General features: G+C 38.7%; 1 protein-coding gene across 2 annotated transcripts in view; it reads left to right on the top strand.

The window, feature by feature from the left end:
* VAV3 (vav guanine nucleotide exchange factor 3) overlaps nucleotides 1-25,607 on the top strand; it is a 356,625-nt gene that overhangs the window by 211,251 nt on the left and 119,767 nt on the right. For both annotated transcript variants that reach the window (XM_027620157.2, XM_027620165.2), the window contains exons 16-17: nucleotides 16,466-16,567; nucleotides 16,874-16,974. In XM_027620157.2, the coding sequence (XP_027475958.1) occupies nucleotides 16,466-16,567; nucleotides 16,874-16,974 (203 nt within the window). The remainder of the gene's footprint in view (nucleotides 1-16,465; nucleotides 16,568-16,873; nucleotides 16,975-25,607) is intronic.

Genomic DNA, 25,607 nt, shown 5'->3' with positions numbered 1-25,607 from the left:
AGGGATATTGATAGCATGTATTAAAATCTTTCATTAGAGATTTTTTTTTTTTTGGTCCAACAATAACCTAAATTCAGAGGAGTTTTGTATTTGCCTTCATCTAATCAGAATTGCTATTTGAAAGTATATACTTAACCCAAGACAATATGGCTGCCATGCTGCTATAAGGGAAAGGAATAGTGTGTCAATAAAAATTACCATTGACTGAAAATATTCCTGTGTGATAGCCACATAGTTGACTGAAAATATTCCTGTGTGATAGCCACATATCATTGACTGAAAATATCCCTGTGTGATAGCCACAACCTTTAACTTTAACGCTGGTCATGCTGGGCAAATTTCAATAGCTAATCAGAGCTCTGATTTTTTAAATTTGCCCAGCATGACCAGCGTTAAAGTTAAATATTGAGCTACTGGAAGCTGCCAGTGCATGCCATGCTCCTTTTCCTCTGGGCCTTTGATCACAGTGTCCCTTACCCACCTGGGACCTGTCCTCTCCTGAGGTCTGCCAGGGAATAGCTTTTCATCTTTTAGGACTCAGATCGAAGACAGTTGCTCTCTTTTCACCCCCTCATGCCCTGCCTCTCCTTTAACCTATATTAGAGAGTTGACCAACCTCTTCTTTGGTCGCCACCATATCTTGTACCTTTGGGTAACAATTTATTAGATTTACTTCTGTGCATGTCTTCATCTTCATCCCACCTTGAAAGGAGCTTAAGGCCAGGGGCCATGCTTTGCCCCCTCTCACCCTTATTCCCAGTACAGTGCTTGGTATATGTTTGGCATTTAATAAATGCTTTTTAAATAAAAAAAAATGACTGGAGCAATTGAGTAATAATCTAAGAGCAAGTGCCACATAATTTTAGAAGACAGATTATATGGGCTACAGTGATCTGGGAAGGTCTCAAAACATGGAGCCTAAGCTAAGGGATGGATAAGATTTGGAGTTGTGGGAAAAATAGTCATGACAAGGAACAATGGTTCGAAGCTGAGACTGAAATGAACATTTTAAAGTATCTTGAATGAATGGATCTCTTTTGAGCTTATGTCAGGATACTATGGTTGGAGATATAATTTTCCCATTTAAAATGCTTTCATTGCTCTTCATGACCCACATAATACTTTTCAAACTCTTTAGTATTGGGTTGTTCAGAGTCAAATCAGAGCTCAGCCCATTAATAGCTTCATGAGCTGGGGCAAGTTGCTTAACTTCCTTTTCTAAGCCTCTATTAGGAAATCACAAAGTGGCGACATAATATCTACCTTACAGTATTTAAATGTTATAATAGGTAAGTAAAATAATACTATTTATCATTTATTCTGTATTTTCATGTCAGGCACAGTGCAGGGCTCTTTGTGCATATTAACTTATTAAACTTTTACATCAGCCCCATGTTGATAATTGTTTTTGTTCTTTACAATGTTGAAAATGTGGTAGTACCACTAACAAATATGGAAAGATGGAAGATAGGATCGCAAATTGTTTGGGGGGTTGGGAAGGAACAAAGAACAGGCCACTCTGCAGAGTACGGCCTACAGCTGTGTTTAATTGTATAGGTGCACTGTTGGGATCAAGGAAGACTTGGGTCTACTAAGTTATCAGCTTGTCCGTGAAACTGCTGTGTACCCTGTGGTCTAATGTAGCTTCAGCTCCCAGGCTGAACATTACCCTGAGACCTCTTGTGATACTGAATGCCTTTTTCTGGGACTCGGCATGGGCTAGGGGAAGGGATGGTAAGATTGAGGACATCCCATGGTTGGAGCTCTGAGCTCACTGGGTTGGTGTCACCACAAGCCTAAGCTGAGGGCCATGGCCTGCTGTGGAGCATGCTCATGGGATGGGGCTGCTCTTCTGATCATTATCCCAGGTATGGGCCAGGTAAAAATTCCCAGAAACCAAAACTCCTACAGATTTTCTCTTTTTTGTTAAACTCGGGGTCATAGAAGATAAAGGTTAGAAGCATTAATTTTGGAAATCAATAGACAACATTTGAATCATGACGCTTAAATTTTCTAGTTAGGTGACCCTCAAAATATTACTTAAGCTCTTTGAGCCTCAGCGTCATCATCGGCCATTGTTGTGATGTCAAATGAGAAAATATAGGTAAAGCAAGTGTCACGACATTGCTCCAGAGATCCTAAGCATTTAGAAGTTGCTGATGCTGACAGTTTTAGTTTCTCCTCCCAGGTGAATGCAGGCCCAGGATTCTGGCCAGAGTTGATGTACCGTGGCCGGGAGCCATTCACAGGCTTTCATGCATGAGGCCAACAGCCAATCTCTGGGAATAAAAGGAAATCACACCAAATTACCCATCTTAACTGACCTGGCAATCTGAAGGGGCCAGGCCCAGAAGGAGAATCCAGGTGTAAGCCGACAAAAAGACTTGGGGAGGTAGAGAGGGGGAGGGGGGGGTGCCTGTGGATGGTGCCTGTGGATGGTTGCATATGGTGGAGAACTTATTGCAGTATTGCTAGAGGGCGCTGCTTACCTCTGCCAACCTGCATGGAAGGAGAACCCTGAGGTCACAGGCCTAAGTCTGGGGCTCACAGGCTGTGGCAGTAACTTAGACACGTGATGCTTGTGGCCAGAGAAGAGGCAAGGCCCACTGGAGGAACATGGGAAGGAAGATACTGTGCTCCATGCTGCTTTTCACCACCGACATCACCTAGTGTTGGGGCGTGGAAGGCTCATAGACTCAAACAAGGTCAGGATTTAATTGTATTTTTATAACACTGTTTAGGGCATCCACGGCACTAAGATGTTTTTTGACATGCCTCTGTTTGCTAGAACGTCCTGATATTTTTTGAGGGTGCTTGTGCTTTTCTTTTTTTGAGGTAGGCTGGCACATGTGTCTATTTCCAGCCAGTGACACTGTTCCAATTTTTGTTTTAGGAGTAGTTACTTGAGTTTCCCTGTGCTGTACGCTTTTGGCCTCATTTGGGAGTTTAAATTATTTCAGAATGGATAGAGACTGCAGGACAGAGAATCCCAAATCACAGGACAATTTGAAGTTCATTGACAAAGGATAGTGAGAAAAGTGTGCTTTGCAGAATATTTTACTCTGAGTTTCTCTAATGTAATTAGTTTTGAAGGGGGGGAAAAAAAACCCAACATTCAGCAGAAAGGCAGGAATAGAGGATCAATCTAGTACTTCACGGTGGAGGATGAGGCTGTGTTCAGACTATTCTGCATAACTGAAACTAGTAGGCGCCACTGACTCCACAGAAAACAGGGCTGGCCCCCTTTTGGACACCCAGGTAGTAATGGCAGGTTTGGATTCATTTTCTTCAGAAATATTTGGGAAATACTATCACCCAAATACTTGGAGATCTAAAGTAGCAGTGAAGGGCCTCCATCCTGTGGCTGGAGAAAGCTGAAAGTTTACTTGGGTTTCTGGCTTATTTTGTGTTGTCTGACATCAAGGCATCATCCAGTTTTCTTCAGGCTCGGGGATAGACCGAAGAAGCAGGAGGTTTTTCCTTCCTCTAAGGTAGCCTTGATACCGTTAGGGGGGGTGTTGTGTTTTCCTTGGCGGAGAGAGAGATGCATCTGTGTCTGTTTCTCCCCATCTGCCATGGGGGTGGCGGGGGGGGAGGGAAGCACAGCTTCTATCGTGTTTCTCTCCTTGAAGGTCAGGTGCATTTGCTGCCCTCTGAAACCTCTGTTTTCCTTACTTATCCAGCCTTTTTCTGACTTATGCTAATCCCGTACTAGTTCTTGGGACTGGAGTGTCTTGTCTTCTCGGTGCTATTCATTCTTTCCAGCTTGAGTGCTGAATGCTTCCCAGGGGTCCTAGAGCTTGGCAAGGGTCATTGGCTATGTGGCTCTCCTCTGTCAGCCTTAGCAGCCCCTGACCTGCTCCAGGAAGTTCTTTAATACTAGGACAGATGCACAGTAGCAGCCCATATCTTGAGATCAATGATCTCTCTTTAATTATTCAGCTGAATGTACACTCCCCACTCCCATCTGGACCTATATCATTTTTGTTACCTTTCTGTTTTTGTGTGCCCTGATGCAGTTCTTGTGCCTGAATTTGGTCTTTAGGTATGAACCCATCTGTGGTTCTCTCGTCTGCTCTAGGATTCAGGGCATCAACTCTCCAGCTCTTCACCTGAATAAATCCTTGCTTCTACCCAGCTGATACCTTTGAACGCTCATCGCTTCTCTCTTACTTTAATAAAAGTTTTTGTTGTATCTGCTCTGGAATGGGGACTCTGGGTAGCCACCTGTCTTCTCATCTCCAGTTGCTGTGTTTTGCTCCTGAAACGTGGTTCTCTGTGCCCTGTGCAAGCTCTTCCCTCCTGTACGAATTGTCCACGTGTGAGTCTTATCTCTTCGCTTTATGGCAACCTTGTAGAGGACAGGTGTCTTCATGATGCATAAGTTTCACAGGGCCTAGAATATTCCAAACCACTTTAAAAACCCTTATTAGTTGTGCACTTTGTCATGGTAATATTAATAACGAATATGCCTTTCCCTTTAACAAGTATATTTAACGTTTTAGAGTACTTGCCTTTTTGGGCGAGTAGGTTTTGGTTTTGATAAATGATAGTAGCTTCAACCCATGTGAAATTTATACTGAAATCCTGCTCAATTTATACTTCTGCATGGAGTCTAGTGTAAAACAGAGACTTGAAATGAAAAGGGTAAGATGTTGATTAAAAAACGTTTTTTCATATATAATCATCACAGAATTTGAAGAGGACATCCTTATGAGGCATGTCAGATCATCTTTCAGATTTCCTCTTTTGTTTCCCAATATTGCTTTGTAGCGGTATCCTCTCCATCTCCGCATGCTTGTAAAACACATTAGTTCAACAGCAAACTTCATATTATCAGCCGCAGTTTAAGATGTGCCATAAGAACTTAAATTCACCATGCCAGCTCAGCATGCCTAATTCATGTCATCTTCAGTGTTTGAGTTCAGGGTGCAGATTTATTGGACCAGAGAAGGAGAAAATCCAAATTCTCTAGAACCTGTCCCTTACATGGAATAGCTAACACAGTGGGGCACGTGTTGCTGTTCGATCCTGAGTATTGGGAGTCTCTCTGCCCGCCTGCCCTTCTCCCTCTCTCAGTATCAGGATGGTAAATAATATGTTTTAATGGGAGAATTGAAATAAAGCAAGATAATCCAGATTCATTGGATATCTGTGATTGTTGGAGTAGATCAATTCACTGTTCTATTCCCAGTGTTAGCAACTGGAGTATAGTAGACACTCCATTTGTTGAATGTATGACTAAATAAATAAATTTTGATATCCTTATGAAATTTATTTCCATTGATTCAGGATATGGTGATGGGTGGGTCGTCATTTTGTTCTACCTTTATGAGGCCTCCGAGGTTTCCACCGCATGTTGTCACTAATGACAATGATAATAAGAGTAGATGTATCTAGCATTTGTATAATGCTTTTCATTTAATAAAATTTAATAATATGTACATATATGTGTTTTCATTTTATTTTCAGGACAAATCTGAGTGATAGAACAAGTACCAACAAATGGTGATCCTCCTTCCTTCTCCCACTCCTGAACCATGGCCTCCTAAAGCAGGGGTGACAGATGTAACTCTTTGAATAGCAAGGAGACTAAAAATAGAAAGATATGTTCTGTGCCAAGAGCCACACGTCAAGTTTGTAACAAAGACCCAAATTGCTTATTGTCTGACATTTTTTCCACTTTAAATGTATTATAGATTTCTCTGACTTTACTTTTCATTCAATAATTTCCTTGCGATGTCACAGAAATTCAGTGATGGATGTATATTTAAAATTACTATAGAGTCAACGTTGAATGAAATAAAGAAGTGCAATATAAAATAGATAAGAAAATACTATTTTTCAGAGCCAAGCATGATCTTATTTTTTTTTTTTTTTTTTTTTTGGTATTTTGGAACTATTTATTCATTTCCCTAGATAAAGGACTGTACGTGATTTGGAATATAAAGAATAAGATTTGGATGTGATTTATAAATCTCTTTTCTGTTTTCATTCCTTTTATGAATCCTTAGGACTAAGTGAAGGTGTCCCTTCTGAACTTAGTTTTTTTAACTTGGTTTTTGGAGGAGCTGTTTGTTGTTCATTTTATTGTCCTTTCCAGTAGCCAGCAGTGTAATTAGTATCCTGTGGTGCTGAGAGAACAAATTATGAAAAAACAAGTAAGGATTTAGGATTGTTTACAGAGAGATTGTGTGTTTCGGGGTCTTTGTACTTATCTATTAGCTATTTGGTGGATTTAATTTCACAGTTATCCTTCACAGTATAGGATAGTCTGAAATCTTCCGTGATAACGAAAGAAAGGAAAAACCCACCATTTAATGAAACTCTTAAAGTTGTATCTGACAGGAAAGCCTACAGTGGGGGAATAAAATGATAGATCATATTTTGATTTTTGGCAAAGACTACTTGGCTTAAGTATGCTTTTTTAGAATTGGAGAATTCAGAACACATGAGACATTACAAAAACAACCTGGATAGCTCTTCTGATATTCTTGAATGTTTAGTTAGCTGGTAAATCTCAGAGTATAAAAACACTTGACTAAATTTGATCCGTTTTCCAGCTGGCTCAATGATCTGTCCTGTATGTTGGGGACTGAGTGAGGCATGGGGTTTCTATTTCATGCAACTTTAGGTCTGTTTTGAACTTTAGGTCTGTAGGATTTGTGTATTTTTCTGATCTATCTTTAGTCTTCATGGAGAAAGGAGTTATATAAGCTAATATCAATTGAGATAATGATAGCCTTCATTTGTTTTGGAAATTTCTTCTAAATTATAAGGACTGCTACCTCTAGATCTAGTACTTGAGGATTTGGCACAAATGTTTGTCTTATCTATAGATAGTTTTCATGTATTTGGAATTATTCTTAAACTTGAAAGATATTTGACTAGCCAGAGCTTGGTATCTGACTTTAGGGGACACGAAGGCTGTTTTAAGTGATGATATGTAGATGGAATAGGTCCTGAAAGCCCCCCGCCCATAGAATTGCTTTTGCTGAGTAGTACTTTAGCATGATGTCATGGGCTCACATCAGGAAGAGGTAGAAGGGGCAGGTGCACATTTGTATTAGGATGTTATTGAAGACATTGGCTGCATATCACACACTGTGCCCCTTTTATGAAAACCTAATCACTGCAATTTTTCTTACACTGTAGTGCCAGGAAAATTTGTACAGTTATCTTAGAAGCTATCCTATTTTCCTCTTTGCTTTGGTTTCTGGGAAATTTAGCACTAAATTTGTAACCTATGTTTAACAATCAGTTGTATTTGGAATACATTTTGTACAGTAACTTCATTTTACTCTTATATCTTTAATCTTCTTTTGACATTCTGTTAAACTTCAACACATTTGTTGAATGCCTGTTTATGCTAGGCGCCACACATGATTCTAGGGATACAGAGATAAAAACAATCTGACACAGCCCTGGCCTCATGGAGCTTATGGTATTTTTGGGAAAAAGAAATATTAATAAAATACTCATGCAAATAAATGTAAAAAAGGATATTGCTACAAGTATAATGAGGGAACATTACATGCTATGAGACTGTATAATGATCCTAATTTCTCCTTTCCTGTGTATGTTATATCCTCTATGGTAACAGAGATACACACACATATACATATGTACATATTGTTCAAGAGTAAAACTTTATACTTGTATTTTCTTGTAAAACCTCTTCTTCAATATGATTAAATGGCTGATTATTCTTCCATTATATGGAATTACCACAATATACTTGCCCAATACCTTATCATTGGACATTTAATTTACTTACAGTTATTAACTGTTATAAACAAAATGTTCTAATTTTCATTTTTTTGGAAGCCGAGGTTTCCTAGTGGGTCATGTATTAGCGAGAAAAAAGTTAAATTCCACCTCCCACACTCGAGAAGTTTGGGTAGAATCCTGTTTAATTAGTCAAGGATAGAGATGTTACTGATAGCAGAAAGCACAGGAACAAGGTATAGCTGAGCTAGCTTTCCTTGGGTCTGTAACTGCCGGTCACTCTGTCTGCATGGGGCAACATCTTGCCTATTCCAGAAAATTCAATTCCTGCTGTAGCACTACACGTTTATACTGGGGGCTAGGCTACCATTTTGAAATGCTAACAATCTGTGTGCTTCCATTTAAGGAAATCTTTACAGATGATGAACTCTGTTGGTTCTTAGACTAAATGCAGCCTCACAAAGATCGTATCTCTAAGGGGGTGGGGGTTGGGAAGGGAAGAACGAAGCAATTAGTGTCCAGGAATGACTGTTTCCAAACATTGTGCTCGCCGTAGCCTTGATGTTCTGGAGCATCCATATCTCTACACTTACCGATGAGGCTGAATAGGTTATTACAGGGCTTCTCAATCAGTTGTTTTTTTATCAGTTTCTTGGTCGTATCCTTTGCCAAGTTTTCTGTGGGTCAAATTTATCATCATACTATCACTGATTTATAATAGCTCCTTTTATACCAAGAATATTTTCACATATGTTGCAAGCACTTAATTCTGTTTGTCTTTGCTTTGGAATCGCCTTGTGATATTTTTTAGCATAGTGATTAAGAGCAGAGGCTTTGAGACACATCTTTGCCTCAGATCCTGTTCAATGACATACTATTTGTGTACTTGAGTCAGGTTGCCTGTACATATTCTTGTGATTATTCCTGTTGTTCTTTTCATCTTAAAAAAAGGAGATGTAAGGAATACATTGAATAATGCATGTTCACTGTAGAAATTTCGGAAAACACAGATAACTTTAAAATTAAAAAAATGCATAATGCCTTTACCTATTGTTCTCGTTTTCACATATGTATGTTAGCAAGTAGTTTGTGTTATGTCAGTCACAGATATAGATACAGTTTAGTAGCATCTTATTCTCCTATAATATATTGCAAATATCTTTCTTGGCTAATATATATATATGTTCTCTTTTTCCTTTCTGATTGTTGTATTCCATTGCAAAGATGTGCTATAATTTCTCTGTTTCCTTATCTTTTAATTAAATCAACTCCAACTTTTAATTATTAAAACTCTTGTAATGAAACCTTCGTGATTATTTTGAATAAGTAGAATTTTATGTCAAATGATTAGTAAATCTTTCGGGTTAAACTTTGGGATATTTTTGTAGCTTCATCCACCCTAGGTATTATCGGTTTTCTTTTCTCTCTTTCTTTTTTGCCAGTTTGATATATGAAATAACTTATTTAAATTTGCATTTCTTTTGGTTACCAGTAACTTAAGCACATTTTGTGTTGATTGTTTTATTTCTTTTTTAATAAATCGCCTTGTTGATTTCTTTGCTAATTTTTCAACTGGGGTCTCCATTTTTTTCTTACAGATTTTCAAGAGCATTTATATATTGCAAGGACATTAATCTTTTATCATATATATTACAGATATTTTCCTGCTTTCTGTTTTTTTTATTGTTTTTGGTTCAAGGAAAATTTTGGGTTTTTAAAAATAAATCCAGCTATCTTTATTTTTTACCTTTAAAGATTATGTAGTCATCAATATTTTCTTCAAGTGTTTTTGTTTTCTTAAAACATATTTCAGGTTTCTATCTAAATTTTATATTTACATATAGAAATAGGCTGCATGAGGGCAGAAGTTTTGTCCATCTTACACCTCATTGCTGGCCACGTTCACGGCACATCATAGGCATATAATACAGATTTGTCAAATAAATAGTATCAATCTTTAAACTTTATATCCTTATGAAATAAGTGATAGTAACATAATTTCCTTAACATTTTCAAAAAGCTGGGAATGCATTTTCTGAAATATATTTTGTTATTTTTTCTTTGGGTACATTCTTCCTTTCACCTGCTGAATTCCTGATTATCTTTAGATCTCAGTGCAAGCATTGTTTCTATAGGAAAGCCTTCTGTGATAATCTGTTCACAAGGTCACATTCCAAGTTGTAAGTTTTCCTAACACTATCTTTGACACACCTGTGATTTCATAGCTGTCTATGGAATTATTTAGATATTTATTTTCCCCATCAGCACCAAACAACAGAAACTTTACTTGTTTCTACTCATCATTGTATCCCGCTGCCTAGCACATATTATGTATTAAGTTTTTATTTTTTGAGCAGTTAAATAAGTGAACAAACTGTCACAGAAATCACATACCATCTTTGCGCACATGCTTGGTCCCCTGCAAGACTATCTTATTGATCTTTCTGTCTGTCTTGTTGTCAGTCCCATACCGATTTAATAATGTACCTTTAAAAAAATGTACCTACATATTCCTTGCAATAATTTGTCTTAGTTTTAAAATTTTCCCGATTATCCTCACACATTTATTCACCCAGCTGAATTTTATAATCATTTCTCAAGTTAAAAAAAAAAGTGTGTGTGTGTTTAGGGGAAAAGAATTGTTTTACTTTATAAATTAACCTGAGGATTGTGTATTTATAATAAAATATGCAAACTTCTTATTCAGCAGTTTGGATATGTAGCTTTTATTTACTTGAATACTTTTGATTTTCCTCCATTAATTTTTAAATTTTATTCATATAGAACCTGAACATGCTGGGATTTTTCTTAGACATTTTTGTGCAGGGAAGAGTAAACTTGGGGGGTTTGGGTTTGTTGTCTTTAAAAGGGTCTGCTTACAGGGTTGTCCTTTGGCTGGTGTCTGGGAACTTTGGCTTTGAAATGTCCCCTCTGGTGCCAAGTGGTAAGGCCATTTGGTGTGCCCAGGGACTGAATTTCATCGTGCCAGCCTACCTGAACTTTTTTTTTTTTTTTTTTTTTTAAACCATGTGATTTATGGTGAGCATCTACTGTCCTTCTGGGAGTTTTTAATGATTGTGGCTGATCATGATGGCTGATCATGATGGTGCCTATGTGACCAACCTGTGAAAATCCTTGAACTTTGAGTCTCAAGGAATGTTGCTGGGTGAAAACACTACTCACATGTTCCTGCGTTTCACTGCTGGAGAATGTTGGGAGCCTAGAGATATGTTTTTCCATATACTACCTGATGTGTCTTTTCTTCGTACTAGTTTCACTAGTTTGTGTTTCTTCTTTTGGTTTTTCCCAGTTGTCCCAACAGTGTCACCTCCAAATGATAATTCTGTATTTTTTTTTTTTTTTACAATATCTCTCACATTTTTGTCTTATTACATTGATCAGATCTTCCAGAACAATGCTGAATAATTGACTTCAGCAAACTTTGCTTAACTTCAATAGGATAGTGCTAGTGTTTAAAATTAAGTAGGTTTTCTGTTGTCTTTAGCTTGATATTCTTCATTATGTCAAGGAAGTATCCCTCCACATCTGATTTATTTAGAATTTCATCAGAAGCACATGCTACATTTTATTAAATGTCTTTTTTGGCATCTGTTGAGATGACCCAGTGCTTTTTCTGGTTCTTTATTCATATGATAAATTATTATATGTATTTTAAAACCTTATTTAAAAAGAGGCATGATAAGACTAAGTATCTTGAAGATAATAGTCTCCCACTTTAAATGTTAATCTCATCCAAAAACACCCTCATGGAAACACCTGGAAAAATGTTTGACCAAAAATCTGGGCTGACACACAAATTTAACCATGATGGGTGGCACAGTAAATATGCCCTATCCACCATTCTGTGAATACCTGGTACTCATTTCAGAACTTTCAATCTCATCTTCCCCCCAAACTTGCATAACTTCCCCTTTTTCCTTCATCTACCAAGCATTACTTGTTCTCACCTGCTCCCATGTAACCACTCATCGATCTTTTTATTTCTTTTATCTTTGATTTTATGAGTGTTGCATGGGTGTGAGCTTTTGTTTCTTTAACTCAGTGGATGATTTTCTAGGGGTAGTAACTGTTCTTTTTCTTTTTTCCTTTAGCTCTTTTCCCTTTAAGTAGCGGATACTTAAAATATAGCTAGTGGCCTTTGTTTATTTATTCAACAATGATATATATTAAATGTGAGACACTGACGTAATAAGCCCTGACAATATAAACATGAATAGCACAGATCTAGTTTTCTGGTAGTGGGAAGCAGATAATAAGTGGTTATACTAAAATGTGTAGTACTACACTAGAGGACTGGAAAAGTACTTTGGGAACCCAGATGAAATGATAATCATTATCTTTATCATGTGGACTCACAGAAGATTTTATCCAAGGAGTCACATTTTTATCTGGCCCAAAATGAGTAACCAGGCAAGTTAGCAGCTACAGGCCAAGGGAAACATTTTAGGCAGAGGGATTGGACTACAAAAGTACAGAGTTATGAACGAGAAGAATATGTTTAGGAAATGTGACAAGGTCTGTGTACCTCTAGTTATGGCTTATGAGCGTTTGGAAAAGAGGCATGCAAGGGGCATGCTAGAACTTAAAACACTTTGTACGCCCTTACCAGAAGCTTTAGCTTTAGGCAGTAGGAACCAGCAGAATTCTTCAAGGGAGGGAATGACCTATTTTTATTTTTTGAAGGTAATTCTGGGAATAGTATGGAAGATGGCCTTAAGTAGGGAAAGAAAGTAGAAGACAGAATGATTTAGAAGGCCATTGTAACAATTTAGTTGAGAGATACTGAGGGATTGAATTAGGTAGTAAGGAAAGAGAATGGAACCTGAATTTTTGAAGAGGTATTTTTAAGGTTGAATCAACAGAAATTTGTTATGGTTTCAGGAAAGGAGAAATTGGAACAGAGAATGGATTAAGGGAAAATGAGTATGTAGAAGGTATGAGGGAGAGGGAAAAATTCATTGCACCTCTCAAGTCTCCAGGCTAGAAGATAGAGTGAATGTTGACGGATTGAAATCAGAATTTGGTCATAGTCTGTTAGGAAAGGTGTGGAGCTGAGTTTTGTATGTGCTGCATTTGAGACGCCTGTGGAGCCCCTGGGCATGCAGATCCAGAGAATGGAGAAGGGGCCAAGGCTAAGGGGAGACACATGGTCCTCAGCATAGTGCAAACATGAAACCAGGTGAGAAGAGGCAAGAATCTAAGGAGAATGTGTAAAGTTAAAAGGAGATGTAAGAGCATTAGCATACTTTGCCTTATAAATATTTGATTGATTAATTGTATTACTAATGGGCCCTATATGAAGCACAAGAAATGGGAACATTTTCCTGAGAAAGCTACAAGATTCCATTCAAGTTCTCACAAGTAAACTGTCATATATCAAAACAGATTCCTTAAATGGAATCCTCTGTGTCTATAGAGCTGCGTGACTGAGCAAGTGAGCTAATCTATATTTGACCCTCAGTTCTCATCTATAGATAACCCAGTCCCATATGGTCTTGCTGTGTTTACTCTTGCTTCACTACAAGGAATGCTTTCTCTAGTGGCCACAGAGATTTTTTTTTTTTTTTTTTTTTTTGGTCAACTAAATGTGATATTAATCCTTGTGTAAGATCTCACCTCTTTCCTTGGCTCCTACCAACCTCTCCTACCTCATATCTTTCATCTCCCTTTTTACTCATGGGCTCTGGCTGAGGGATCCTTCTTTCTGTTTAGGCCTTAGAATCTGTGTATATGGTAGGTACTTAATATGAAATGAATGAATGACTCTGCCTTCTAGGTTTGTTGTGAGAAGTAAATGTGAAAAAATATATGAAGAGCCTATTAATATGCCTGGTGCATTACAAGTGTGCAATAAATGCCACTTTTAGTCATTTTTGTCCTTGTGTTACTCGCCTATAACTCTGATATTTCTCCATATTTTTCTATTCCAATCTACCTTTCCAGCTCTTCCCATCCAGGCAACTTACTGTCTTCGGTTTTTGCCTCCCCAAAGGCTGTAGTCCATGTGTGTTGACACCTCTCTTCATTTGGCACTTGATATGATTTCATCTAATTCCCTGGACTTTTGCATACATGTATTCTCCTGTGCAACCCTGTTTCTTATGCTTAAATCATTATCTATGGATTCCTGGTCCAAAGGACACTGAGCATATAACAGGCTTCCTGCATGAAATTCTCAGGAGAATGGGAATCCTCTGGGAACTAGTTCCCAAACTACCAAGGGATTCTTACAACTTATAAAGCACTGTTCTGATTACATCATTATTTTGTGGATTTGGAATCAGCAATTTGTAAATGGTAGCCAGTGTTTATTGAACACTAACTCTGGGCTAGGCAAAGTCCTAAGCACTTTACATACATTACCTCACTTTATGAATTTGATTTTATGAGTATTCCTGCCTTATGCTTACTAACTGGCCCGGGGTCACGCTGTTAGTGACTTCCAAGTTAGGATTTAAGCCCAGGTGGTCTAATTTCAGATTCCTGCCCTCAACTATACTTTTGTGTTCTATAGTGTCCCAGTAGCAGTTCCTGGGTCATAGAGTTAACTTTTATTCTTTAGTGTTTAATTTTAAATTTAAAAAATAATATGCAGTTATAGTTTTTTTTTTTGTTTTTTTTTTTTTAATTCCAACATTTCTTCCCTACCATTCTACTCTACCATTTTGAGGCTCATTTCACTTATGGCAACTACCATTAACAATATTTTCAGAATTTTTTTTCTTTTTTTTCTTTTTTTTTTTTTTTTAACCTCCTTAGTGTGATTCTCCTCTCAGCTTTTTGTCTTCTAAAAAGTCAGCTCATTCCTAGTTGGTGAAAGTGACTGATGGTCGAAAGACTGGTTATCTGTGTGTCTATCACTTAAGTTGACCCTTAGAGAAAGATATTACACCTCCGTCCCAGGCAAGCTTCTAAAATTAATTAAATTCTTCTTTGGGACCCATTTACATTTCTGAAGGAGAACTACTTTTAGTCTACAACTCCAGGCTGATAAATTCTTCAAGTTCCCAGGACTTAAGCTGTTATTTGACAATCCATGTGTGACTCTAGCACCTTGATGTTCAGAGAAAAATGAACAACAGGCCTCCCCAGCTAAGGAAATGGGGTTTGATGCTCTTTCCAAGGCATGGCTTTATGGACTCAAGATTCTTGTGAAGAGAGTTTTGCTTTTAGATCCTTACCTTTTCTCTACTTCTCTATTCACAAAGAGCTATAATTTTTAATCAGGAACACAAAAATACCACTATGGAAATGGCCATGCTTTTCAGCACGCAGCAGAACATTTTCCTAAAAAGTGAGGTCACCCGAAGCACGGAGCAGAGAAATCCCAGATGGCACCAATATTTGATTTCATTTTTAGCATGCTCATATTCAGCAGATGGATTGGAAGGCTGACCTCGCTGACACTTCTGCATCACTGCCTGCTACTCCAATTGCCTTTGTGAATGTTTTTTCATAAGGCTTCTCCTGGTACCTCAGATTGATGCCTGGTCGCCCGCCTGTGTTATGCTTCATTACACCAAGGCTCTGTGTGGTTGAGAGTTGCTGTATTCTATAAAAGGGGAACTCCTAGCTCATCAGTATCTCAGACTTTTCCTACACACTCTGAAATTGCTTGTAACATGTCGGAGAGCATCATCTTCGCTTTCCTGGTATACCTCCGATTTGTATCTGTTTTTTTAGTCCCTTTCTAATTTTTCTGCTTTCTTCTGTGATGTAGATAAATTACAAATACTGTAAAAAAAACTCCTCTGGAAATGGCTAAATTGACTGTTTCCAACAATCTAATTATATTAAGGTGAATATTGTTGAATTCCTCTTTGCACCCAAGCTTCAGGGGCAAAGAGAACAGACCTGGATTGGAGTGCCCGACTCTGCCATTTCCCTTACTTTAGTATTAGCCTCAGTTTCCTTGTTTGTAAGTTACTGATATGATGAGTGCTGAGTCGTTGGGATTGGTGTGAAGGTTAAACAGAGTCACGGACATTGTGTGGTTGTCACAGCCTTGGCACAAAGTTACTTTGGTTGTGTTGTTTTTTTTTTTTTTTTTTTGTCTGACATCAGTTATGGTAGTTGTGGTATGCTTCATACATTGTTTTGCGTATGCAGGTAATAAGAATAAAATATAAAACATAACAGTTTTGTTGATTTTTTTAATTTGGATTACAAGGAAAGCAAATTGTTAAGGAGGAAGTTTTTGATGATCTGACTGATGTTTTATTTCAAAACTTTTTATAAAACTATTCACTTTTACAGATCATTACATCATCCACATACCTATTTAGAGATGGCCTCTGTGGGAGTGAAGCACCCTCTTCCCCCCCCGCTCCTGCCCTCCCCATCTAGTTTGTATTTCAGTGATGTGGCTAGAGAAACAATCACACAGCATGAATATCCAGCAGATTTTTGTGTTTTTCCTGGCAGGGTGACCTATGTGGCCATTCTGTAGAGTTCTCTGGGAACCCTCAATTCTGAGGAGGATTAGTTTGCTTAAATCCTTACATGTTGCTGCTTTGCACACAACCAGATTTTGGTGCATATTTTAATGCAAAGCCTACTTTTGGCTTAGAAAACATTGCATATTTAATAGCCTTTTTCTTGAATCAGATCTCTACCCAGTGTAATGTTGATGAATTTAGGTTTTAGATGACTGCTATTTTGTTGTGAAACTTTCTTTAGGAAGTTACTTTTTTTTGTTGTTTTTTCCTTTTTCTAGATCAAACATAAGGCCAGACTACGCAGACTCCAATTTCCATGAGTTCAAGATGCACACCTTCAATCGGGTTACATCCTGCAAAGTCTGCCAGATGCTTCTGAGGTAAGCTTGCTTGGTCCTGTTTTTCAGTTTAAAGGAGCTGCTATAATTGCTGTGTGTTTCAGACTTTTTTAATGTCCCAGCCAAAATGTTGTGAAGTAGGGAAATTGCCTTAACAGTTTTGAGCCAACAGATCTTTCCTCAGCCTTGTACCTGGACGCTTCCTTCCGAACCCCAGGAGGCCCTCTCCTTCTGCTGAGAAGACTTTGCAGAGCACTGTGTTCCCTTGTTTTTTTTCTCGTGCTCATGATTTCATAGAGGCAGCATTTAGCAGCTTTTAACATATCACTCTCTAATTTTACCTTTCAGAGGAACATTTTATCAAGGCTATTTATGTTTTAAGTGTGGCGCGAGAGCACACAAAGAATGTTTGGGAAGAGTAGACAATTGTGGCAGAGTTAATTCTGCTGGTAAGTCATGTTTATTGTTGTGATTCTGCTTTTAATTAGGACATAAAACTTGATAAACATCATTAAGGCCTAATTTACTCTTAATATGTGTTTATTGTGACATATCTGCTTTTGAAACTATCATTTATAAGGACAATTAAAAAATTGTTCTAAATTCCTGTGACTTTTATACGTACCTGGGAGGCAGAGGCCTTCAAGGGGGGCTTGGAAGGTTTCCGGCCACCCATTTCATTCAGCCTGGCCCCTGAGTCTCACTAATGCTGTATGAATATAAGCCAAAACACGCAAATGGAGAAACAAAAACAAAACCGAAAAAAAAATTAATTTTTCACTTCTATCTTTAGTCCTTAAATTTCTCCCTTGTTCTCTTAAATATTCAGCTCAGAAATGCTAATGATGCCAGAAGTAAACATCACACAGACTAATTCATGAATTAGTGAATTGAATACATTGTCATTTTGCAGCATTTAACAGAGAGCATATATCCTTTGGATTTTATGTAAATATTTTCCCCTTGGTTTTTAAAAATAAGGCTCCATGACTGTTACATGAGCCGGTTGCTAAGACTGTTGGCGATTATGCATTCAATAGTCTTTTGCTTCTCTCTGCTCCTCTTGGGCTCTCTTCCTTTCTTTCTTTTCTGGCCTCTTTATACTTTGTCTTTCTTCTTCTTTCTCTTTGTCCTTTTCCCCTGAGTTTCTCTTGTGTTTTATCAATAAGACCTTTCAAAATCAGTAGAACTTTTTGAACAGAAGAAAGGGATCTTTAACAGCTTGAGTTCAAAAGGTGGCTAAGTCAACCTTTGATTTTTCCCAAAGGAAAAGGTGGACATTGAATTATTTTGGATAATATGAAGAAGAGTGAAACAGAATAATAGCTCATTTCAGAGCTGAGTTCAGAAAATGGGCAGTTGTAGAAAAGGTGTGAATCCCATTAGACGACTGGGATCACAGCACATTCCTCTCACTCAGCTCCTTTGGTAGATGTTTTTTAAGGTTCCCATGAGCCATGAGCTCTCTCCATGCCAGGCATGGGCAGCCACAAGGAGAAGCATCCCGGGTTGGTTGAGTACCCGCACCGGGCCCTCTGCCAGGCCCTTCTTGCACAAACTCGTTCAGTCCTCAGGGCAGTGCTTCCCGTTTTCTGATGGGAGTCAGAGTGTTCATGCAATTGACTCCAAGTCTGCTGAGACAAGGAGACAAGATTAGCACCCACTAAGGTTTCTGAAGGTCGGAAACAGTTGACAACGTTGTAAAATAGAAATGTTATATGTTATTATTGTTATTCTTCGGTTGTGCACCTGATGCGGCTTATCATTTAAATTTTGGTGGTTCTGTCTTTATTCGCCGCATCCTTTAATCTCTTTGGGGACAACTAACATGTTAGGTGTTCGTAGTAGGCTAATGTATTTTTATAAAGCCCCTCCACCCCCCCCCCCCAGCCCTGTCTTAGGAGTTTCAGTCTGTGAGGAATGTGAAGTGATCTCATAGTTGGCCTGGTTCTTGCATTCTACTGGAAGAGTGCAGGAGAGCAGTTGAGAGTCAAGCAGAAATGGTGGAAAATCTCCTTCTGCCCTTTGCCAGCTATGGGAGCTTGAGGGTGTTACTTAAGCATTCTGAGGTTTTGTTTATTCGTCTAGAAAATGGAAATTAGAGGATTATCATGAGGATCAAATGAAGCAATGTTGATGCTTAGCACAGTGCCTGGGCACAATAAAAATTCAGTGTTTTAATCCAAGGTGCTATGATGAGAAGTCTGTTTTTGTTTTTTTGGTTTTTGGTTTGGTTTTGTTTTGAAAAGGGATGGGCTTAATCTGTATCTTTGCTGTTGTTTTATGATATGGAGCAAGTGTGGATAGAAGAAATAGCACCAAACTTTGAAGTGATATAAATGAATGATGCTAAAGGACTTTACATTTTTAACTTTCACTTGAAAAAAAAAAAGTCAACAGGAAACAGTTGGGAATTCCTGGTCAAGCGATAAAAAAGCGGTGCATCCCCCGAGTCATAATTCCAGTATCCCCCGGCCTTCAGTGAGTAACTCTGGATTGGGAGACTGTGTGTGATGGCAGGAAAGCCCACAAGGTCTGGAGTCTTGGTCTGGTTTGAATCCCTCTCCTCAGCTTACTCACTGGGTGACTTTGGAACCAGTTACTTAACCTTCGTAAGTCTTAGGTTTTTTTTTCCCTTTTAAGATAGGCATAGTAATGACACCTAGTCTTTAAGTTTATATATTTTTTAAATAAATACAAAGTGCCAGGTACTGTTCTAAGTATGTTACTGCTATCAACTCACTTAGTCCTGTATGAATCTTTTAAAGTTGGAATTACTGCTATTCTTGTCTTACATATGAGAAACTAAGGCACAGAGAAATAACTTGCCTCAGTTGCTTAATCAAGAGAGTGAATATGCAAATCCAGGCAGTCCAGCTCCTGAGTTTGTTCTTAACCCCCGAGTTCTGTCCCAGTCCTGCGAACTAGCTGTGAGGATCTATGGAAATGTCTTAAATGCATAGTGCCTAACCCTCTTAAACACCCGGAGTAAAATCATGCATTTGGTTTTCTCTGAGAAAGAGAGTTCCTTTTTTTTTTTTTTTTTTTTTTAGCAAGAACACTTCTGAATTCAATTCAATTAGTAACTACCAAGTATGCTTAGGTTTCAATGCTTTGAAGTGGTGTGAGAAATTCAGCTCTCCCTGGGACCATGCCTGCCCCTTTCCCCATGGAATGTCTCAGAGCTGGAAGATTTAGACACCTTCAGTTCTAGGATCTCTTATTTTAAGGTGAGGAAACTGAGTCCTAAAAGTATGAAAATAAGGCTGTTATGCCCTGCAGATTTTAGGTAATGCTTACTTATACAGATATCATTTATTAAAAGGTAGCATCATTCTCTAAACTTTGTTACAGAATTCACTATAAAGCAGGAAAAAATTTTTTAAGCCTCTGGCTAAATTTACTTCTTGGAGTTTTAAACATAATTCTCTCGCTCTCTTGCTTTTCTGCCTTGCATCCAATGTTGTCCTCCATTCTCCTGTTTTATGCATCCATGTCTTATTCTCTCTCTCTCTGTCCTTTCCTGCCCAAGATTTTAAGAGACTGATGGCATTGAATGCTCACGGTCCGTTAATTAGTGGTATGAGGTGGTAAGGACCTATCCAGGAGGCTTCCCTGTTTGCCTCCAGATGAGGATTTGCTGGGCAGTCCTTCTGAGTAAAGCCTTGCTTATCCTAAGTGAAGAGGCATCTTTTATAGCTGTCAGCACCTGGGGCGTTCTGGGGGTACACATCTGCACCTTTCATCCATCCACTCATGGATAAGACCTGGGGAGCCCAGCGTCTATGACAGCACCTATCTGGTCCCCCACAGTTCTGGAAAACTCCATTTTGTTTTCTTTTCCATTTGTTTCAATTCAGCTGGCTCCTGGAGGGCCACTCTAAAGACCCCTTGTGATACAATGTTGGGCTCAAATTGGAGCCTGTTTTTTAAATATTAGAACAGAGGCAGTGGGTACTATTGCTGTCCACCGGCACATGGGGGCCCAGCCAGGCTGGCCTTCCAGGGTGTCGGGCCCTGGGAACAGGCTTGTGGGGATTGGATGGATTTTTCCTCTTCTTTTTTCTTTTTCTTTCTTTCTTTTCTTTTTTTCTTTCTTTTCTTTCTTTCTTTACTTTTTTTTCTTTTTCTTTCTTTTTTTCTTTTCTTTCTTTTCTTTTCTTTTCTTTCCTTTCTTTCTTTTCTTTCTTTCTTTCTTTCTTTTATCTTTTCTTTCTTTTCTTTTCTTTCTTCTCCCCAAAAGGAGTTGGAATGAGCGTGGGTTAATTTTCCCATGATGGGTTTTCCTAAAAAAAAAAAAAAAAAAAAAAAACCAAAAAACACTGCCAGACCAGATGCCCTCTTAAAGCTGGAAGTTATGACATCCTGACCTTGAACTTCTCTGCTTCCCGCACTGCTGTGGGTAGCAGCCATGGATAGAGCGTGAGCTTGAGCCTCATAGGTCTGATGTGAGCATGGTAGAACAGGCAGAGTTTGGAGGACACGGGCAAGCTAGACTTTGTGGGTGTTTCCCAGCCAGCACAGAACCAACACTGGCTGAAGTTTCCCACAGTCCAGCAGCGGGATGCAGCAAGAGCTGCTTGCACTAGTTCAGAGTGTCTTTTCCCATGACTGGTATGACCCTTGGGGAAGTGGGGATGTAGGGAGGAGGGCAGGAGGAAGGACAGAACGTCTCAAGGGCTGCAGACATAGTTCACTTGGATGGGGCTCTTTCTGGAGGAGAGTATGACATCATTTTGGAGAACTTGACTTGGGGGGTGGGATCAACTAAATTTAACAGCTAAATTTAAAGCAAGTGAAGAGTATTGAATTAAGGCAAACTCAAATGCTTACATAACCCAGGTTCCCACATAAAATTATATCATAGGTGACTTGAGATTGACCTCAACTTTACAGAGCTCTGTTGCTCTATTGCTTAACATAGTCTAACTATATTCTCAGGAAACGAAGAGAGATTCTGATCAACTCAGAATGAGTCAGGAGTCTACCTGTGGTCCAGAAAGCAGTGCCTAGTAGAATTGGTTACATTATAAACATTGGGTAGTTGGGTTGGAAGACAGTTCCAGAAAGTGGAGCATGCCATTTTCACTCAACATTGGTCCAGGCAGAGAAGAGAGACTAGTTGAACAAAATGACACAGTGACCCAGGGGCTAAATAAGGTGAGAGAATCTTCCATTCTGCCTTCTAATTGCCAAATGTACTGGTCGTCACATTCCAGGCCTCACCTAACTTGACCTTTCTCTTTTATTTGGCACTGTTAACTATTCTCCTTGACACATTCCTTCACATCCTATCACATCCCCCATGCCATCCTTTGGATACCAGATTAATTTCCCTGGCATTAGCTATAACCTACACCCAGGTAGATAAGTCACCAGTTCCACGTAAGGCTTTTCTCTTGAACTCTGGATTCAAAATGTCTGTCTTCTTCTCACATATCCCTTCCCAGGTGTCCTGCAGTGACCTCAAATTTCACTTATCTAAAACCAGCTTCATTAGTCACTAACGCAAACTTCCTCCGCCTACTCCTTGTCTTAAAGATCCAACATCCATACGCTCACCTGAACCTTGGTGTCAGCCTTTATTTACCCACCTCTCTCATCTTCATTCACTTACCTGTTGTTCTTACTTCTCCTCCTAAGGCTCTCTAGAATCCACTGATACAATATTGCTATAGATTTTTTAAAAAAAATCTCAGTGTCACTTGTTTGGACAACTACAAAAGCCTCCTAACTCTTGCTGTTAATTATACTCTTTCTATATGATTTCCAACATGATCTTTATTAAAGTCAATTCTGATTGTGGAATTCTGCTCCCTGTACCGTCCATTCCTTACAGTATAATGTCCAAACTTCAATTATACTGGAGCCTCTCACTGATAAGAACCATATTTAACTGATGCTCTGACCTCTGGGAAGCCCTGGTAGATGGATGAGTGAGTGGACAGACTGACAAACAGATGGGGATAGATTAATGAGTAGAAGTGTAGCACCAGGGTTTCTGGGCTCTGAGGATCACTGTAGTGTTAGAACCAGAAGCAGGAGGCAGGCTGTGGGAGATTGGACAGGTTTTCATTCTGCCCTTGTAGAGACCAGAGCCTGACTGGATGTAGAATAAGTGAAATAAAAACCTTATCTAAATCCCTGGCTGGTACTTTAAGAATGAAAGATGGAAGACTTGGCAGACTCTTTGCGATTCCTTTCTGGTATTTATGCAAAGAAAGGCTCATGCCGAGTATCAACCGTCAGGCTTTTGACAGGGGAGCCTAGGTTAGGTTATGAAGTAGCAAGAAAGAGAACTAGCTCACAGAACACCTGATGACAAAAATACCTCAATTTCTGGGGAAATATACTCCCTGATTCAGTCAATCCCATTTTTAGAATTCTTGCTTGGCTCTTACTATTTCCCCTCCTTGAAATACACTCCCTTTTCTCCTGACAGTTCAAAATCTACTCTTCCTTTACTTCCTCTCCAAACCCTTTGCCAATCATTTTCCCTCACCTTGGCCACCCAACAGTCTTGTGAATTAAATTGTTCTCTAATTAGTTTGTGTGTAGGTTTTATATATTTGCCAATGTTAGGTAACAAAAACACCCCTAAAGCCCTTCAGATCCCACTGGCTTTAATACATAAACCTTTATTTTTCACACACGCACTATTGGCTGTGGGTTCCATGGCCCTCCAAGGGAGCTCCCTTCTAAGTAATGGCTTAGGGATCCAAGCTGGTTCCATTTTGTGACTCTTCAAATTCAACACATGGCTTTCTGGGTAGCTGCTCTTAAAATCCCTAGACTGAAGTGAATAACACTTTTTTTTTTTTTTTTTAATCATAGTGTATTGGTGAAAGCTACTTAAACAGCCTCAGCTACAAGGGGGAGGTAGACAGTGTAGTGGGGTACATGGACTGTTTGGTGGGCATGACTGTCTCTGCCACTCTTCATTGCCTCTAGGGGACTATATGCTCCTTCACTGTAGGGAATGTGTTTCTCACCTTTTGTATTCATCCCTTGTCCAAAGTCAGGGTGCTTAACCTCAAGTCATTACTCCTTTTTTTCTCAAAGTAGGAATATCTTTAATAGTGTTGGATGTGGCTAGATAGTAACCGATAAGCATGTGAAATAGCTCTTGGGCATTTCTTTTTTGGAAGTCAAGCCTGTGGATGTTGTCTTCCCTGAATTTAGAAACCTTTTATATTTCATGCTCTATCTCCCTTAAATTTACCTAGTCTTCATTCATCCTTGAAATAATAATTACTTGGCAAAAATGTAGTGCATTTCTGAATGAAGGAAGTAATTCATTCATATTAATATTTGACTATGACAGATTGTTAACTCAAGTGCATTTGAAGTATGAAAAAGTGCTTTAGGTTTTTTTTGTATTTATAAGATTGTTTTTGTATCTATGCAACTTGGAAACAAATCTGAAGGTTGGGTGATTAGTTTACGTCTTAACATTTGAGAATTTGCATGGATATAAAAAGCGGGCAATTTCACTCTCTCGTTTTCACTGAACTTGAGTTGACTCCTTCACATTCACCATGGCAACCTCGATGATCAACATGTACATGGACTCTGAAGTGTGCTGCCAAAACTTTCCAACCTTGATAATGAATAGGTATGAACTCCATTTATATAAGCCTCTCTCAACAAGTCACTGCAAAGCTGATGTAATTCTAGAGTGATATTGCTTTCTCACAGCACACGACTGCAAAGGTCTAATCCGAAACTGCAATCTTATGGGGACATTTGTGTTTTTCCCCCTGCTAAAACCCTGTTGGTTCCCTTCTTACGCTAACATTGATCAATATAGCTTGCTTTGCATCCTCTCAGTTTAAACAAAGAAAGTAGCACTGGAAGGCAAATATTGCTGGAGCAGACAACTTTGGTTTAATGCATCTTTTCCTTTAGTGGGAATGCAAGCCTCAGCCTCTCTAATATTTAACCAAAGCAGGTCCCCATTTGCTTCTCTGTTTAGTCGCTCTTTTATCGAGGCCAGTTGCTGCTCCTGCAGCGGCCATAGCCATTCCTAATCGGAAGCAAGGTGCCTCAGTATCCTAATGGCTTAAACCTGCCGGATTGCTACCTAGAACCTGCACCCCAAATTGGCATCAGAAATAGCTCTTTTATAAATAGCATTGCAGTATTTTATCATAAGAGATAAGCTTTTAGGATACAATTTTATTTCAGTCTTGTACCACTAGGTATTTTATCAGATTCCTTTTACATGAACTGAGGCTTGATCATTGATTTCCTAACGAAAAAATGACTTTGGTTCTACTTCATATTACTTAAAGCCTTTCCCATAAATTGGTCCTCTTTTTTAACTTACCGAGAAAATTTTGTACTCAAGGGTAGTTAATATTCCTTCCACTTAACTGTTTAGGTAAGTTTAATCATATATTAATGATTATTAAAGTGAACTGGAAAATATTATATGGTTGTATTTCTGTTAGAGCTCCTGAGGAGACTCGAAATCAAAGCCTCTTTCCAAGTATTATTTACATATTTTTTTTCAAAACATTGCTGTAGATCTGAGTGGTGAACATAACATTTGTATAACTTCAAAATTTGATCAGTCGAACTGTCTTTTTAATGTTTCATAAAAATAGCATGTCAGCCATGATGACAAGGCACCTTCAAAAACTATACTTGTTATTACCTTTCTGTGGCCCCTTTTGAGACAAACAGTCTTACTGGACATTGATTTCTTTAGTCTTACCAAATACAAGTTCAGATAAGAGACAAAGCAAACTGCAATCATGTATGCACTGAGAGCCACTTGTATTGGAAAAACAAATATAATAGGACTGAATTTTTTTGTTTAAACAAATTATATTAAGTGAATCTAAAGCCTCAGTGAAAAACATGTCTTTTACACAAATATGCACATTGAACCCTGTGCTGGCATTGAAGATGGAGTTCTGCAAAGCCTCCCAGCACCTCAGTAACACCCCTTCTCTGAATTACATCAAACCAGTTGGGACTTGATGAAAGAATGCGAGGTATAAACCCCTTGAGGGCCTGTGAGTCACCATCTAGAAAGGCTCTTGAAAGGGTAAGAACATTTTATAGTTTGATCAAT

Source organism: Zalophus californianus, chromosome 4 (assembly GCF_009762305.2).
Source record: "Zalophus californianus isolate mZalCal1 chromosome 4, mZalCal1.pri.v2, whole genome shotgun sequence".
Taxonomy (NCBI): Eukaryota; Metazoa; Chordata; class Mammalia; order Carnivora; family Otariidae; genus Zalophus; species Zalophus californianus.
The sequence above is the reverse complement of the archived record's forward strand: the minus strand, read 5'-3'. Positions and strand labels throughout refer to the sequence as shown.